Source organism: Coregonus clupeaformis, chromosome 7 (assembly GCF_020615455.1).
Source record: "Coregonus clupeaformis isolate EN_2021a chromosome 7, ASM2061545v1, whole genome shotgun sequence".
Classification (NCBI taxonomy): domain Eukaryota; kingdom Metazoa; phylum Chordata; class Actinopteri; order Salmoniformes; family Salmonidae; genus Coregonus; species Coregonus clupeaformis.
In genome coordinates, this window is record NC_059198.1 from 33874535 (window position 1) to 33891201 (window position 16667).

Sequence of the window (16667 nt, forward strand, 5' to 3'; positions counted from 1 at the left end):
TCCAAAAGTCTTTCGGAGCCATCATCGACTCAGTGGGTTTTGTCCAACATGTCTCTGGACCTACTCACTGCCACAGTCATACTCTGGACCTAGTTTTGTCCCATGGAATAAATGTTGTAGATCTTAATGTTTTTCCACAAAATCCTGGACTATCGGACCACCATTTTATTACGTTTGCAATCGCAACAAATAATCTGCTCAGACCCCAACCAAGGAGCATCAAAAGTCGTGCTATAAATTCTCAGACAACACAAAAATTCCTTGATGCCCTTCCAGACTCCTTCTGCCTACCCAAGGACGTCAGAGGACAAAAATCAGTTAACCACTTAACTGAGGAACTCAATTTAACCTTGCGCAATACCCTAGATGCAGTTGCACCCCTAAAAACGAAAAACATTTGTCATAAGAAACTAGCTCCCTGGTATACAGAAAATACCCGAGCTTTGAAGCAAGCTTCCAGGAAATTGGAACGGAAATGGCGCCACACCAAACTGGAAGTCTTCCGACTAGCTTGGAAAGACAGTACCGTGCAGTACCGAAGAGCCCTCACTGCTGCTCGATCATCCTACTTTTCCAACTTAATCGAGGAAAATAAGAACAATCCAAAATTTCTTTTTGATACTGTTGCAAAGCTAACTAAAAAGCAGCATTCCCCAAGAGAGGATGGCTTTCACTTCAGCAGTAATAAATTCATGAACTTCTTTGAGGAAAAGATCATGACCATTAGAAAGCAAATTACGGACTCCTCTTTGAATCTGCGTATTCCTCCAGGGCTTAGCTGTCCTGGATCTGCACAGCTCTGCGAGGGCCTGGGATCGGGAGAAACACTTAAGTGTTTTAGTACTATATCTCTTGACACAATGATGAAAATAATCATGGCCTCTAAACCTTCAAGCTGCATACTGGATCCTATTCCTACTAAACTGCTGAAGGAGCTGCTTCCTGTGCTTGGCCCTCCTATGTTGAACATAATAAACAGCTCTCTATCCACCGGATGTGTACCAAACTCACTAAAAGTGGCAGTGATAAAGCCTCTCTTGAAAAAGCCAAACCTTGACCCGGAAAATATAAAAAACTATCGGCCTATATCGAATCTTCCATTCCTCTCAAAAATTTTAGAAAAAGCTGTTGCGCAGCAACTCACTGCCTTTCTGAAGACAAACAATGTATACGAAATGCTTCAGTCTGGTTTTAGACCCCATCATAGCACTGAGACTGCACTTGTGAAGGTGGTAAATGACCTTTTAATGGCGTCAGACCGAGGCTCTGCATCTGTCCTCGTGCTACTAGACCTTAGTGCTGCCTTTGACACCATCGATCACCACATTCTTTTGGAGAGACTGGAAACCCAAATTGGTCTACACGGACAAGTTCTGGCCTGGTTTAGATCTTACCTGTCGGAAAGATATCAGTTTGTCTCTGTGAATGGTCTGTCCTCCGACAAATCAACTGTACATTTCGGTGTTCCTCAAGGTTCCGTTTTAGGACCACTATTGTTTTCACTATATATTTTACCTCTTGGGGATGTTATTCGAAAACATAATGTTAACTTTCACTGCTATGCGGATGACACACAGCTGTACATTTCAATGAAACATGGTGAAGCCCCAAAATTGCCCTCGCTAGAAGCCTGTGTTTCAGACATAAGGAAGTGGATGGCTGAAAACTTTCTACTTTTAAACTCGGACAAAACAGAGATGCTTGTTCTAGGTCCCAAGAAACAAAGAGATCTTCTGTTAAATCTGACAATTCATCTTGATGGTTGTAAAGTCGTCTCAAATAAAACTGTGAAGGACCTCGGCGTTACTCTTGACCCTGATCTCTCTTTTGACGAACATATCAAGACTGTTTCAAGGACAGCTTTTTTCCATCTACGTAACATTGCAAAAATCAGAAATTTTCTGTCCAAAAATGATGCAGAAAAATTAATCCATGCATTTGTTACTTCTAGGTTAGACTACTGCAATGCTCTACTTTCCGGCTACCCGGATAAAGCACTAAATAAACTTCAGTTAGTGCTAAATACGGCTGCTAGAATCCTGACTAGAACCAAGAAATTTGATCATATTACTCCAGTGCTAGCTTCCCTACACTGGCTTCCTGTTAAGGCAAGGGCTGATTTCAAGGTTTTACTGTTAACCTATAAAGCGTTACATGGGCTTGCTCCTACCTATCTTTCCGAGTTGGTCCTGCCGTACATACCAATACGTACGCTACGGTCACAAGACGCAGGCCTCCTAATTGTCCCTAGAATTTCTAAGCAAACAGCGGGAGGCAGGGCTTTCTCCTATAGATCTCCATTTTTATGGAACAGTCTGCCTACCCATGTGAGAGACGCAGACTCGGTCTCAACCTTTAAGTCTTTACTGAAGACTTATCTCTTCAGTAGGTCATATGATTGAGTGTAGTCTGGCCCAGGAGTGTGAAGGTGAACGGAAAGGCTCTGGAGCAACGAACAGCCCTTGCTGTCTCTGCCGGGCCGGTTCCCCTCTCTCCACTGGGGTTCTCTGCCTCTAACCCTGTTACAGGGGCTGAGTCACTGGCTTGCTGGTGCTCTTTCATGCCGTCCCTAGGAGGGGTGCGTCACTTGAGTGGGTTGAGTTACTGACGTGATCTTCCTGTCTGGGTTGGCGCCCCCCTTGGTTTGTGCTGTGGTGGAGACCTCTGTGGGCTATACTCGGCCTTGTCTCAGGATTGTAAGTTGGTGGTTGAGGATATCCCTCTAGTGGTGCGGGGGGCTGTGCTTTGGCAGAGTGGGTGGGGTTATATCCTTCCTGTTTGGCCCTGTCCGGGGTTTCTTCGGATGGGGCCACAGTGTCTCCGGACCGCTCCTGTCTCAGCCTCCAGTATTTATGCTGCAGTAGTTTATGTGTCGGGGGCTGGGGTTAGTTGGTTATACCTGGAGTACTTCTCCTGTCTTATCCAGTGTCCTGTGTGAATTTAAGTATGCTCTCTCTAATTCTCTCGTTCTCTCTTCTCTCTGAGAACCTGAGCCCTAGGACCATACGTCAGGACTACCGGGCATGCTGACACCTTGCTGTCCCCAGTCCGCCTGGCCTTGCTGCTATTCCAGTTTCAACTGTTCTGCCTGCGGTTACGAAACCCCTACCTGTCCCAGACCTGCTGTTTTCAACTCTTAATGATCGGCTATGAAAAGCCAACTGAGAGACCTGAGCCCTAGGACCATACGTCGGGACTACCGGCCGTGGTGACTCCTTGCTGTCCCCAGTCCGCCTGGCCTTGCTGCTATTCCAGTTTCAACTGTTCTGCCTGCGGTTATGGAACCCCTACCTGTCCCAGACCTGCTGTTTTCAACTCTTAATGATCGGCTATGAAAAGCCAACTGAGATTTATTCCTGATTATTATTTGACCATGCTTGTCACTTATGAACATTTTTGAACATCTTGGTATGGTTCTGTTATAATCTCCACCCGGCACAGCCAGAAGAGGACTGGCCACCCCTCATAGCCTGGTTCCTCTCTAGGTTTCTTCCTAGGTTTTGGCCTTTCTAGGGAGTTTTTCCTAGCCACCGTGCTTCTACACCTGCATTACTAGCTGTTTGGGGTTTTAGGCTGGGTTTCTGTACAGCACTTCGAGATATTAGCTGATGTACGAAGGGCTATATAAAATAAAATTGATTGATTGATTGATTGTGCTTTTGGACACACTGTCCTCAGGCTCCAGCTTTATGTTTATATGTTTTTATGTTGATGTGCTATTGTTTTTAATAGTTTTTATTTTATTTGTATATTTAACCTATTTTTGACTCTGTGGTTCTTGCACTTGTTTGGGGAACAGGATTTCATTATTTTTATCTACATTTCTGTCTGAGAAATGACACCCTGATATAGTTCTGTGATCTGTGAAACAGTTCTGTTAATCACTGAGGCATTGTGTGTTTGTGTGTTCTTTTTCTTTAGAATTTTCAAATAAACTTGACGTGTTTTATGATTAATAGTGATGTTGTGCTTGTACTATTTTGGACACATTGTCCTCAGGCTCCAGCTTTATGTTTCATGTTGATCGTATTAAAACAAAGAAAACAATCTGAAGTTGTTGTTTTTATGTTAAATATACCATGATTTTTCCGGTCCGGCCCACTTGGGAATAGATTTTCCTCCATGTGGCCCCTGAGCAAAAATGAGTTTGACACCCCTGACCTAGATCTTCTGCACAGATTCTGTCAGACCTGGGCCCTGACAGTAAATCTCAGTAAGACAAAGATAATGCTGTTCCAGTTGTCAGGACCACAAATACAAATTCCATCTAGACACTGTTGCCCTATAGCACACAAAATACTATACATACCTCGGCCTAAACATCAGCGCCACAGGTAACTTCCACAAAGCTGTGAACGATCTGAGAGCCAAGGGAAGAAGGGCCTTCTATGCCATCAAAAATAACGTAAAAGTCGACATACCAATTAGGATCTGGCTAAAAATACTTGAATCAGTTATAGAACCCATTGCCCTTGATGGTTGTGAGGTCTGGGGTCGCTCACCAACCAAGAATTCACAAAATGGCACAAACACCAAATTGAGACTCTGCATATAGAATTCTGCAAAAATATCCTCTGTGTACAACGGAGGGAATGGCGCCGAAGGAGATGGCTGCCGTTTTACGGGATTCTAACCAATTGTGATATTGTGTGTGTTTTTTCACGTTATTTGTAATTTATCTCTTATGACCGAAAATAGCTTCTGGATATCAGGACAGCGATTACTCACCTCGTACTGGAAAAACATTTTTTATTTAACTAGACGGACGCGAAGGATTTTCTTCAGACACCCGACAAGGCCCAAATCTCTGTCATTCGCATGAGAAAGAGACGGAGATATCGGGGCCGTAGGTCGGGTTGCCTTGTAAGGATCCGACAGCGAGTGCGTAATCTACCTCTATCATCAGTCCTATTAGCCAACGTACAATCATTGGATTACAAAATAGACTAACTAAGATCACGGATATCCTACCAAAGGGACATTAAAAACGGTAATATCTTACGTTTCACCGAGTTGCGGCTGAACGACGACATGGATAACATACAGCTGGCGGGATATATGCTACATAGGCAATATAGAACAGCTACCTCCGGTAAGACAAGGGGTGGCGGTCTGTGTATATTTGTAAACAACAGCTGGTGCACTAAATCTAATATTAAGGATGTTTCGAGATTTGCTCGCCTGAGGTAGAGTATCTCATGATAAGCTGTAGACCATGCTATTTACCAAGAGAGTTTTCATCTATATTTTTCGTAGCTGTCTATTTACCACCACAAACCGATGCTAGCACTAAGACTGCCTCAATGAGCTGTATAAGGCCATAAGCAAACAGGAAAACGCTCATCCAGAGGCGGCACTCCTAGTGGCCGGGGACTTTAATGCAGGGAAACTTAAATCCATTTTACCTCATTTCTACCAGCATGTTAAAAGAGGGAAAAACTCTAGACCATCTTTACTCCACACACAGAAACACGTACAAAGCTCTCCCTCGCCCTCCATTTGGAAAATCTGACCATAACTCCATCCTCCTGACTCCTGCTTACAAGCAAAAACTAAAGCAGGAAGCACCAGTGACTCGGTCAATAAAGAAGTGGTCAGATGACGCAGATGCTAAGCTACAGGACTGTTTTGCTAGCACAGACTGGAATATGTTCCGGGATTCTTCCGATGGCATTGAGGAGTACACCACATCAGTCACTGGCTTCATCAATAAGTGCGTCGATGACGTCGTCCCCACAGTGACAGTACGTACATACCCCAAACAGAAGCCATGGATTACAACTACATCCGCACTGAGCTAAAGGGTAGAGCTGCCGCTTAACCCGGACGCTTATAAGAAATCCTGCTATACCCTCCGACGAATCATCAAACAGGCAAAGAGTCAATACAGAACTAAGATTGAATCGTACTACACCGTCTCCGACGCTCGTCGGTTGTGGCAGGGCTTGCAAACTATTACAGACTACAAAGGGAAGCACAGCTGCGAGCTGCCCAGTGACACAAGCCTACCAGATGATCTAAATTACTTATATGCTCGCTTCGAGGCAAGCAGCACTGAAGCATTCATGAGAGCACCAGCTGTTCCAGACGGTTGTGTGATCACGCTCTCCGTAGCCGATATGAGTAAGACCTTTAAACAACTCAACTTTCACAAGGCCACAGGGCCAGATGGATTAGCAGGACGTGTACTCCGAGCATACGCTGACCAACTGGCAAGTGTCTTCACTGACATTTTGAACATGTCCCTGACTGAGTCTATAATATCAACATGTTTCAAGCAGACCACGATAGTCGCTGTGCCCAAGAACACTAACATAACCTGTCTAAATGACTACCGACCCGTAGCACTCACGTCTGTAGCCATGAAGTGCTTTGAAAGGCTGGTCATGGCTCACATCAACACCATTATCCCAGAAACCCTAGACCCACTCCAATTTGCTTACCGCCCTAAAAGATCCACAGATGATGCAATCTCTATTGCACTCCACACTGCCCTTACCCACCTGGACAAAAGGAACACCTACGTGAGAATGCTTCTCATTGACTACAGCTCAGCTTTCAACAACATAGTGCCCTTAAAGCTCATCACTAAGCTAAGGACCCTGGGACTAAACAGTGGTAGGCCTGATCACCGACAACGATGAGACAGCCTATAGCAGGGGTGTCAAACGTCTGGCCCGCGGGCCGGATCAGGCCCGCAAACGGGTTTAATCCGGCCCGCGAGATGATTTTGTAAAGTATAAAAATGAGCTGCAATTTTTCAATAAAAGAAACTGCTGTTCCAATTGTGTCCACTGGATGGCGCAATAGCAATTGTGTTAAGCAAGCAAACTGTTTATACCGGGGCAGAGCAAATAGGTCAAGCAAGTGCAGCCAGTCCGGATGAGCTACTTTGTTTTGCCCGCGATATTTATTACGGCTTCTACTTTTAACATTATGTGCTTTGGCACCCTCGTTGCCCCAATATGTCTCTGTCAAAAAAGAGAAAAGTGGACGCAGAGTGCAGAGTGTTCCAAGAAAAAATGGTCATCCTTCTATTTATTCACGGAATTGAATGGGAAAGCTGTATGTTTGGTGTGTTCACAGCATGTTGCAGTGCTGAAATAATATAACCTTCGTCGCCACTATGTGAGTCTTCATGCCGACAAATATGACAACTTTCAAGGACAGCGGAGAAGAGAGAAGGTGAATGAACTGTTGGCGGGTCTGAAGAAACAGCAGTCTGTGTTTACTCACAGCCGAGACATCAGTGACGCTGCAGTGAAAGCTAGCTACCTCATTGCTAATGAAATCGCAGTGGCTTCAAAACCATTTAGTGAGGGGGAATTTGTAAAAACATGCATGATGAAGGCAGCGGAGATTGTGTGCCCTGAAAAGCACCAGGCTTTTGCAAATATCAGCCTGACAAGAAACACAGTTGCAGACAGGATTTCCGATCTTTCAGTGGATTTGGACAGCCAGTTGAAGAAAAAAGTAAAGTAATTTATTGCGTTTTCGGTTGCAATTGATGAAAGCACGGACATTACAGATGTTGCACAACTGGCCATTTTCATCCGCAGAGTTGATGACACATTGACCGTCACCGAGGAGTTCGTGGAGTTGGTGCCGATGACAGATACAACGACAGCAGCTGATATTTTCACTGCACTCGTCAGCGCGCTGGACAGGGTCGGAGTGGACTGGTCCCGCGCTGTCAGCCTGGCTACAGATGGTGCGCCCTCAATGATCGGGAAAAAAGCAGGCGTTGTGACAAAGTTCAGAGAGAAAGTTCAGTCTGCAAATGGAGGACGTGATTTTTGGACTTTTCACTGTATTTTGCACCTGGAGGCTTTGTGTTGCAAGTCATTAAAGATGGATAACGTCATGAAGGTGGTTATTATTTTTATTATATTATTATTATATTATTATATTATATTATTATTATTATATTATTATTATTATTATATTATCCAAACTGTTAATTTAATCCGATCCAGAAGCCTGAATCAACGTCAGTTTGACAGCCTTCTCAGAGAGAAAGACCACATCTATGGCCTGCCATACCACACTGAGGTAAGATGGTTAAGCCGAGGTGCTGTGCTGAGGCGTTTCTTTGATTTACGAGAAGAAATTGAACAGTTCATGGAAGAAAAGGGCAAACCAGTGTTAGAATTTCATTCCGCAGAATGGATGCAGGACCTTGCATTTATGGTGCATGTTACAGAGCACCTGAATAACTTGAACAAACAGCTGCAAGGGTGCAACAAAGTTGCCACGCAGTATTATGACAGCATACGTTCTTTCAAGTTGAAGCTGTCATTGTGGGAGACGCAACTCGCCGGTGGTGATGCAGCTCACTTCCCCTGTCTGAAAAATGTGTGCGCGACCCAACATGTGGCAGACATGAAGCGGTTCAAATATAAAATAACGGGACTGTTAAGGGAGTTTGAGGAACGCTTTCAGATTTTTGGTGAACTGGAGAAAGACTTCAAAGTTTTTTGTTCGCCATTAACTGTGAATCCCTCTGATCTGCCCGTCAGCATCCAACTTGAAATAATATACTTGCAGTGTGACTCGGATTTGAAGGGAAAATTTGCCGCAGCTGGCTTGGACACATTTGATCAGAATCTCTTGCCAGGTTACCCCAACTTGACAGCCCTCGCTGCAAAACTGTTGTGCATGTTTGGAACCACATATCTTTGTGAGCAAGTTCTCTGTAATGAGCATAAATAAAACAAAGCTGCGCTCAAGGCTCACGCACAAGCATTTGAATCACATCCTGAAGTTGGCTGCCACTCAGGATGTGACGCCTGATATTGATGCGCTGGTGAAAGCTAAAAGATGCCAGGTATCAGGAGTCAAATAAACTATGCAACCCCACTTAAAGTGCTGCATGAGACACCCTGATATAGTTCTGTGATCTGTGATATACTTCTGTGAATCACTGAGGCATTGTGTGTTTGTGTGTTGTTTGTCCTCAGAATTTCAAATAACTTGAGGTGTTTTATGATTAATAGTGATGTTGTGCTTTTGGACACACTGTCCTCAGGCTCCAGCTTTATGTTTATATGTTTTTATGTTGATGTGCTATTGTTTTTAATTGATTTTATTTTATTTGTATATTTAACCTATTCTTGACTCTGTGGTTCTTGCACTTGTTTGGGGAACAGGATTTCATTATTTGTATCTACATTTCTGCCTGAGAAATGACACCCTGATATAGTTCTGTGATCTGTGAAACAGTTCTGTGAATCACTGAGGCATTGTGTGTTTGTGTGTTCTTTTTCTTTAGAATTTTCAAATAAACTTGAGGTGTTTTATGATTAATAGTGATGTTGTGCTTGTACTATTTTGGACACACTGTCCTCAGGCTCCAGCTTTATATTTTATGTTGATAGTATTAAAACAAAGAAAACAATCTGAAGTTGTTGTTTTTAAGTTATATATACCATGATTTTACCGGTCCGGCCCACTTGGGAATAGATTTTCCTCCATGTGGCCCCTGAGCTAAAATGAGTTTGACACCCCTGGCCTATAGGGAGGAGGTCAGAGACCTGGCCGTATGGTGCCAGGATAACAACCTCTCCCTCAACGTGATCAAGACAAAGGAGATGATTGTGGGCTACAGGAAAAAGAAGAGGACCGAGCACGCCCCCATTCTCATCGACGGGGCTGTAGTGGAGCAGGTTGAGAGCTTCAAGTTCCTTGGTGTCCACATCACCAACAAACTATCATGGTCCAAACACACCAAGACAGTCGTGAAGAGGGCACGACAAAGCTTATTCCCCCTCAGGAGACTGAAAAGATTTGGCATGGGTCCTCAGATCCTCAAAAAGTTCTACAGCTGCACCATCGAGAGCATCCTGACTGGTTTCATCACTGCCTGGTATGGCAACTGCTCGGCCTCAGAGGGTAGTGCATACGTCTCAGTACATCACTGGGTCCAAGCTTCCTGCCATCCAGGACCTCTATACCAGGCGGTGTCAGAGGAAGGCCCTAAAAATTGTCAAAGACTCCAGCCACCCTAGTCATAGACTGTTCTCTCTGCTACCGCACGGCAAGCGATACCGGAGCGCGAAGTCTAGGTCCAAAAGGCTTCTTAACAGCTTCTACCCACACCCCCTCTTTTACGCTGCTGTTACTCTCTATTTATTATCTATGCATAGTCACTCTACCTACATGTACATATTATTTAAATTACCTCGACTAACCTGTGCCATCACACATTAACTCTGTACCGGTACTCCCTGTATATAGCCACGCTACTGTTATTTTACTGCTGCTCTTGAATTATTTTTAATTATTAATGTTTTACTTAGCAATTTTTTACTTAACGCTTATTTTTCTTAAAACTGCATTGTTGGTTAAGGGCTAGTAAGTAAGCATTTCACTGTAAGGTCTACACCTGTTGTATTCGGTGCATATGACAAATGCGGGGGAGAGATATGGAGACAGAGAGAGGGAGGAAGAAAGAGGGCGGGGGAAAGACTGACAGAGAAAGCGAGAGAGGGAGGGAGCGAGAGGGAGAGCGAGGAGGGAGAGAAGGAGGGAGGAAGGAAAGGGGAAAGCACCTCTCTTAAGTAGCAGGAGATTCCTCGGAGTGCTGTCCCCATGGTGGTTGGAGAGGGTAGCTGGGGAAAGAGAGAGGGAAGACAGAGGAAGAAAGTGATCTTATTTTGTCTTTGTGCATCTCTGCCCAAAGAAGCTAACTCAAAGGATTGCAGTTGAAAGAAGTGTGTTTGTGTGTGTGTGCGTGCGTGCGCGTTTGAGTGTGGGTGCGTGTGTGCATGCATGTGTGTGTCGGGTCTCGTACTGGGGGTGGGTGTTCCAGACAGGTGTGGAAGTGTTTGGTCTGGTCTGGCTTGACGCGCTTCAGGGGAACGCGAGACTCCCCAATGAACTCATTATGAGTCAACTTATCCTCATCACACACTGACAACCTGCAACAGGGAGAAAGAGAGCGAGAGAGAGATTTTTATTTGCCCAATAGTTACATAATTAAAAGCACAAACTTTTCTTAATTTTAATGGACCTAGATAGTTAGAACCAAGCCCCCCTCCTCGTCCACTGTACATAGAACCCCCCTGATGCCCCACACCCCTACAAATTCCTCCAGACGATTCACCAGCCCCCATATACATGCTCCAGTGTGAGCGGAGCCTACACCAGCCTCAGCAGCACAGCTATGGGGTCCTTACACCCTGCCCCCTGCATATCATGTGTCCTGGTCTTCCACACTGCCATTTTTGCCTGCCCCAACAGGTAGTTTACTAGGCAGTCCTTTCGCCTGTTGGCTACACTACACCTAGGCCCTCCAACGTATAGGTCCAGAGTCAGCCCCAACCCTAGGCCTATACACCACCCACCCAGGAGAGAAAACAACCCTACCAGCCTGGAACAAGAAAAAAAACGATGATGTACTGTATCCTCCCCACAGAACAGATAACCTCTCCCCACTGATGGATCAAGGTGCGACACCTATCTGTTTGTAGATGGAGAGAGAGAGAGAGAGAGAGAGCGAGAGAGAGCGAGAGCGTGGGGGGGAGTATTGGAGTGGCCATACATGTGCTCGTACACACAAGCATGCGAACACAAACACATACATACACACCCACAGAGCCCGAGAGATAAACCACTAATGTCACGATCGTCTTGAAAAGAAGCGGGCCAAGGCGCAGCGTGAGATGCGTACATATTTTATTTTAGTACACCACAGCGAACAAAACAACAAACGATACGTGAAGTCCTACGGGACAGACACAAACCAAAAGGAACAAGAAACCACACCAAATGAATGCCTAACGGCTACCTAAGTATGGCTCCCAATCAGAGACAACGAGCTACAGCCGTCTCTGATTGGGAGCCACCCTGGCCAACATAGAAATACACAAACCCAGAAATTAACACCCTGGCTCAACATACGAGAGTCCCCAGAGCCAGGGCGTGACAGTACCCCCCCCCAAAGGCGCGGACTCCGACCGCGCCAACCAAACATAACAGGGGAGGGATCGGGTGGGCACTCCGCCTCGGCGGCGGATCCGGCTCCGGACATGACCCCCACTCCCTCTCTAACCCCCCAAAGTACCCCTGGTCTGGTCTGGCCCCGCTGACCGGAGCTGAACTGAAAACCGGTGGAGCGGATTGCTCTAGCTCCGGCGTGACGCAGCTGACCCGTGCCGACCCAGGCACCGGTGGAACAGGCACGGGCCGTGCCGTACTGACGACGCACACTACTGGCTTGGTGTGGGGAGCAGGAACGGGCCGAGCCGGGCTGACGAAGCGCACCACTGACTTGGTGCGGGGAGCAGGAACGGGCCGAGCTGGGCTGACGAAACGCACCACTGACTTGGTGCGGGGAGCAGGAACGGGCCGAGCTGGGCTGACGAAACGCACCACTGACTTGGTGCGGGGAGCGGGAATGGGCCGAGCTGGGCTGACGAAACGCACCACTGACTTGGTGCGGGGAGCAGGAACAGGCCGGACCGGGCTGGCGACGCGCACCACAGGCTCGGTACGAGGGACAGGAACAGGCCGGACCGTACTGGGGACACACACCACTGGCCCTACGCGGGGATCAGGAACGGGCCGGACCGGACTGGTAACACACCCCAGTACCTTTCGCCGTGCCTCTACACTTTCCTCCCCTTTCGTGACCAGTGGCTCCCGTAACCTGGCGGCCTCCTCTACTAACCGCTCTATCGCGGCCTCCTGCTGCCCCGTCGTCCACGGCGTGAGCCCCCCCCTAAAAATTTTCTGGGTGTCTCTCCTCCTCGTGGACCAGGCCTCCATAGTTCTCGCCCAACTCTCGCTCTTCTGCTTCCAAGTCCTCTCTGGCGTTGGCTCCTGGACACGCTGCTTGGTCCAGTTATGGTGGTTTCTTCTGTCACGATCGTCTTGAAAAGAAGCGGGCCAAGGCGCAGCGTGAGATGCGTACATATTTTATTTTAGTACACCACAGCGAACAAAACAACAAACGATACGTGAAGTCCTACGGGACAGACACAAACCAAAAGGAACAAGAAACCACACCAAATGAATGCCTAATGGCTACCTAAGTATGGCTCCCAATCAGAGACAACGAGCTACAGCCGTCTCTGATTGGGAGCCACCCTGGCCAACATAGAAATACACAAACCCAGAAATTAACACCCTGGCTCAACATACGAGAGTCCCCAGAGCCAGGGCGTGACAACTAAATTACTTTCTCACTCTCACTTTCACGCCAGAAAAAAAGGCCCAACCCCAGCAAAGTTTTATAGGTCGGCCCGGAATCAGGTGTGGCCCGGGGATACGGCTAATTTGCAGTGTGTTGTGGGCACACACAGGTAATTTACCATGGATAATCACGGGATGAACCGGAGTGCATCAGTGTTCTGCTCTTCTCCTCAGGAGAAGCCTCCAAGTGGCTCTGAGAGTGCCATAACGGAATTCAAGAGGATATTACCATGGGCGGTGGGCAGAATTATTCTGGCTAAATATATAACACACTGTCTTGCATCCCAAATGGCTCCCTACTTCCTTCAGTGCACTACCTTTGACCAGAGCCCTATGGGTGTACTATATAGGGAATAGGGTGCCATTTGGGATGCAACCACTGTCAAAGCTGTTGACAGGAAGATACATATTTTCAGAGAAACAACACTTGCCTGCTAGATAAGGCAAGCTCACACACACACACATACACACACACACACACACATACACATTGCCCTCACTACCTTAATTTTGATAATTTAAAAGTGAAATATGTATGGTCACGGAGCTTAATGTTAAAGTGTTTACGTTGTGTTTCTTTGTTTATATATTCGTGTTTTAACCACCAACACTTTCCTATCATTGCCAAAGGTAAATGTCAGTGTGTTCCTCTTTTCCTTATGTTATTGAGCTAGCCTATATATTATGTAGGGTGAATTCGGAAAGAGTGAGACATCATATCAACTGGGACAGCTTAATCCTGACTTATTTATTTATTGGTCTGACAAGAGAAAATCTAAATTATTGTTACTAAGCCCTTGCAGAGAATCCACATAATCAAAATCACATAACTTCATTGGTGTGACATCATAGAGAGGGGAAGAGCAAGCTTCACACAGGAAGCTCACCCTGCAAAGCACACGGTAAGATCAGTGACATCACTTTTTTTCTGTTTAAAGGTTATAAATAATGCACAGTGCCAAACTGTGATGTAAATGTGCATACTAGGTACTAGTGAATCAAAATACATAAAAAATAAGTTGCCAATATTATGTTTCAATTTAGTAATTCATTTTTTTAGTTGTCCCGCTTTACCAACTATAGAGCTAAAGTAGGAAAACATGGAGTAGCTAAAGTGAAACAGTCTTATATGCTTGTCCAATGTAGGAAAGCGATCCAGTTTACATTAAGGACTCCCTGTACTTAGGTTGGGCAGGGCACTGGTTCTTGTAGTACTATGTCCAGAGATATTAGAGAAAGGAGAAGATAGGAAACCCACTGGGCAATGAATGGAGGAACGTATAACACCCCACCCAGCAGACTGTCGACCAATCGCGTTCACGTTGTCATGCTGCGTCACACGGTTTCTAAGCTAATCGTCATGCAATCCCTTCTCAAAGTCAGAGTATGAGTCGAGAAACGTGCCTATTTTCCTCGAAAGTACGTAATGCCACAATTCCAAAGCTATACGATATTACAGAGAACAAGTTAATTATCTCACATCTCGGAAAATATTTGTAATGTTGTTCTTCTTGATCACGAAATTGACAATGCATGGGCAACGTACACAGTGAGCGTTAACACGATTCAAATGGAGTTTCCCATCGCCTCAAAAGTATCTCTGCTATATCCTGTACATTTTTTTATTGTAGTACTGTTATTTGAGGGAATTCAGAAAAAGTGGGACACTTTTTGCATTTCTCACGGCCTTGTGATTGTTAACCTGTTTAAACGTTTTGCTCACATCGGCCTCAGAGAGCGAGATCACACAGACATCTGGAAATACAGGGGCTTTCACGCAAGGCACAGTGTTATATTCCTCGAAGCGAGCATAAAAGGCATTTAGCTCATTTGGGAGTTCTGCATTGCTATGCAACTCATGGCTGGGTTTGCTTTTGTAATCCGTTATTGTCTGCAAGCCCTGCCACATACGACGAGCATCGGCGCCGGTGTAATAGGATTCCACCTTCCTCCTATATTGTCCTTTTGCATGTTTGATGTCTCGTCGGAGGTCGTAGCGGTCTTTCTTGTATGCATCAATGTCTGTTTCCCATTCCTTGTAAGTGGTAACTCTAGCCTCTAGATGACATTGTCTATGCACTTATTGACGAAGCCCTTGACTGTTGTGGTAAACTACTTAATGCTATCAGAACATATCTCAGTCTGTACATACAACTGAGATGTATGCATGCATTCACACACACACATACACACACACATGCACATGCACACACACACACACCTGAGTGTCTTTCTATGCATGTCCTCCTCTGTGATCCCAACATAGGTAAGTGTTTCATTCCACACCGGATTCAGAGTATTCCGCACTATCTTTGTCTTCAACTTGTTAGCCTGAAAGAGAAAGACAGTGAATAGAGAGAGAGATGTAGGATTAAGAGAGAGAGGGAGGGAGGGAGGGAGGGAGGGAGGGAGGGAGGGAGGGAGGGAGGGAGGGAAGATTAAAAGAGAGGAAGGGAAACAGTATTCAGCAGTGTCAACAAAAGACATCAATAGAGTTCAGAGACATTGATAGAATTCAGACACATTGATAGAGTTCAGAGACATCGATAGAGTTCACTATTTGGTCCTCTACAGTCACACACAAACAAAGAAGTTGTGCTAGGGTTCTGGTCACGTGACAAGATGGCGTATTGAACACACAGCGGTGCGAATCACCTGAAGATTTAAAAAAACGTCATATTCAATATCAGTAAGTTAGACTAAATATTAGCACTTCATATACAGTTGAAGTCGGAAGTTTACATACACTTAGGTTGGAGTCATTAAAACTCGTTTTTCAACCACTCCACACATTTCTTGTTAACAAACTATAGTTTTGGCAAGTCGGTTAGGACATCTACTTTGTGCATGACACAAGTAATTTTTCCAACAATTGTTTACAGACAGATTATTTCACTTATAATTCACTGTATCACAATTCCAGTCGGTCAGAAGTTTAAATAGACTAAGTTGACTGTGCCTTTAAACAGCTTGGAAAATTCCAGAAAATGATGTCATGGCTTTAGAAGCTTCTGATAGGCTAATTGACATAATTTGAGTCAATTGGAGGTGTACCTGTGGATGTATTTCAAGGCCTACCTTCAAACTCAGTGCCTCTTTTCTTGACATCATGGGAAAATCTAAAGAAATCAGCCAAGACCTCAGAAAAAAAATGGTAGACCTCCACAAGTCTTGTTCATCCTTGGGAGCAATTTCCAAACTCCTGAAGGTACCACGTTCATCTGTACAAACAATAGTACGCAAGTATAAACACCATGGGACCATGCAGCCGTCATACCGCTCAGGAAGGAGACGCATTCTGTCTCCTATCCACAGTAAAACGGGTCCTATATCGACATTACCTGAAAGGCCGCTCAGCAAGGAAGAAGCCACTGCTCCAAAATCGCCATAAAAAGGCCAGACTACGGTTTGCAACTGCACATGGGGACAAAGATCGTACTTTTTGGAGAAATGTCCTCTGGTCTGATGAAACA

The 16667-nt window shown here is 45.4% G+C and overlaps 1 protein-coding gene across 1 annotated transcript in view; it reads right to left on the reverse strand.

The window, feature by feature from the left end:
• Positions 1-16667, reverse strand: part of LOC123491319 (double C2-like domain-containing protein alpha) — a 113124-nt gene that overhangs the window by 27081 nt on the left and 69376 nt on the right. The window contains exons 5-7 of the mRNA XM_045221649.1: positions 15416-15525; positions 10793-10919; positions 10551-10610 (exon numbers count right to left, since the gene is read on the reverse strand). Of these exons, the coding sequence (XP_045077584.1) occupies positions 10551-10610; positions 10793-10919; positions 15416-15525 (297 nt within the window). The remainder of the gene's footprint in view (positions 1-10550; positions 10611-10792; positions 10920-15415; positions 15526-16667) is intronic.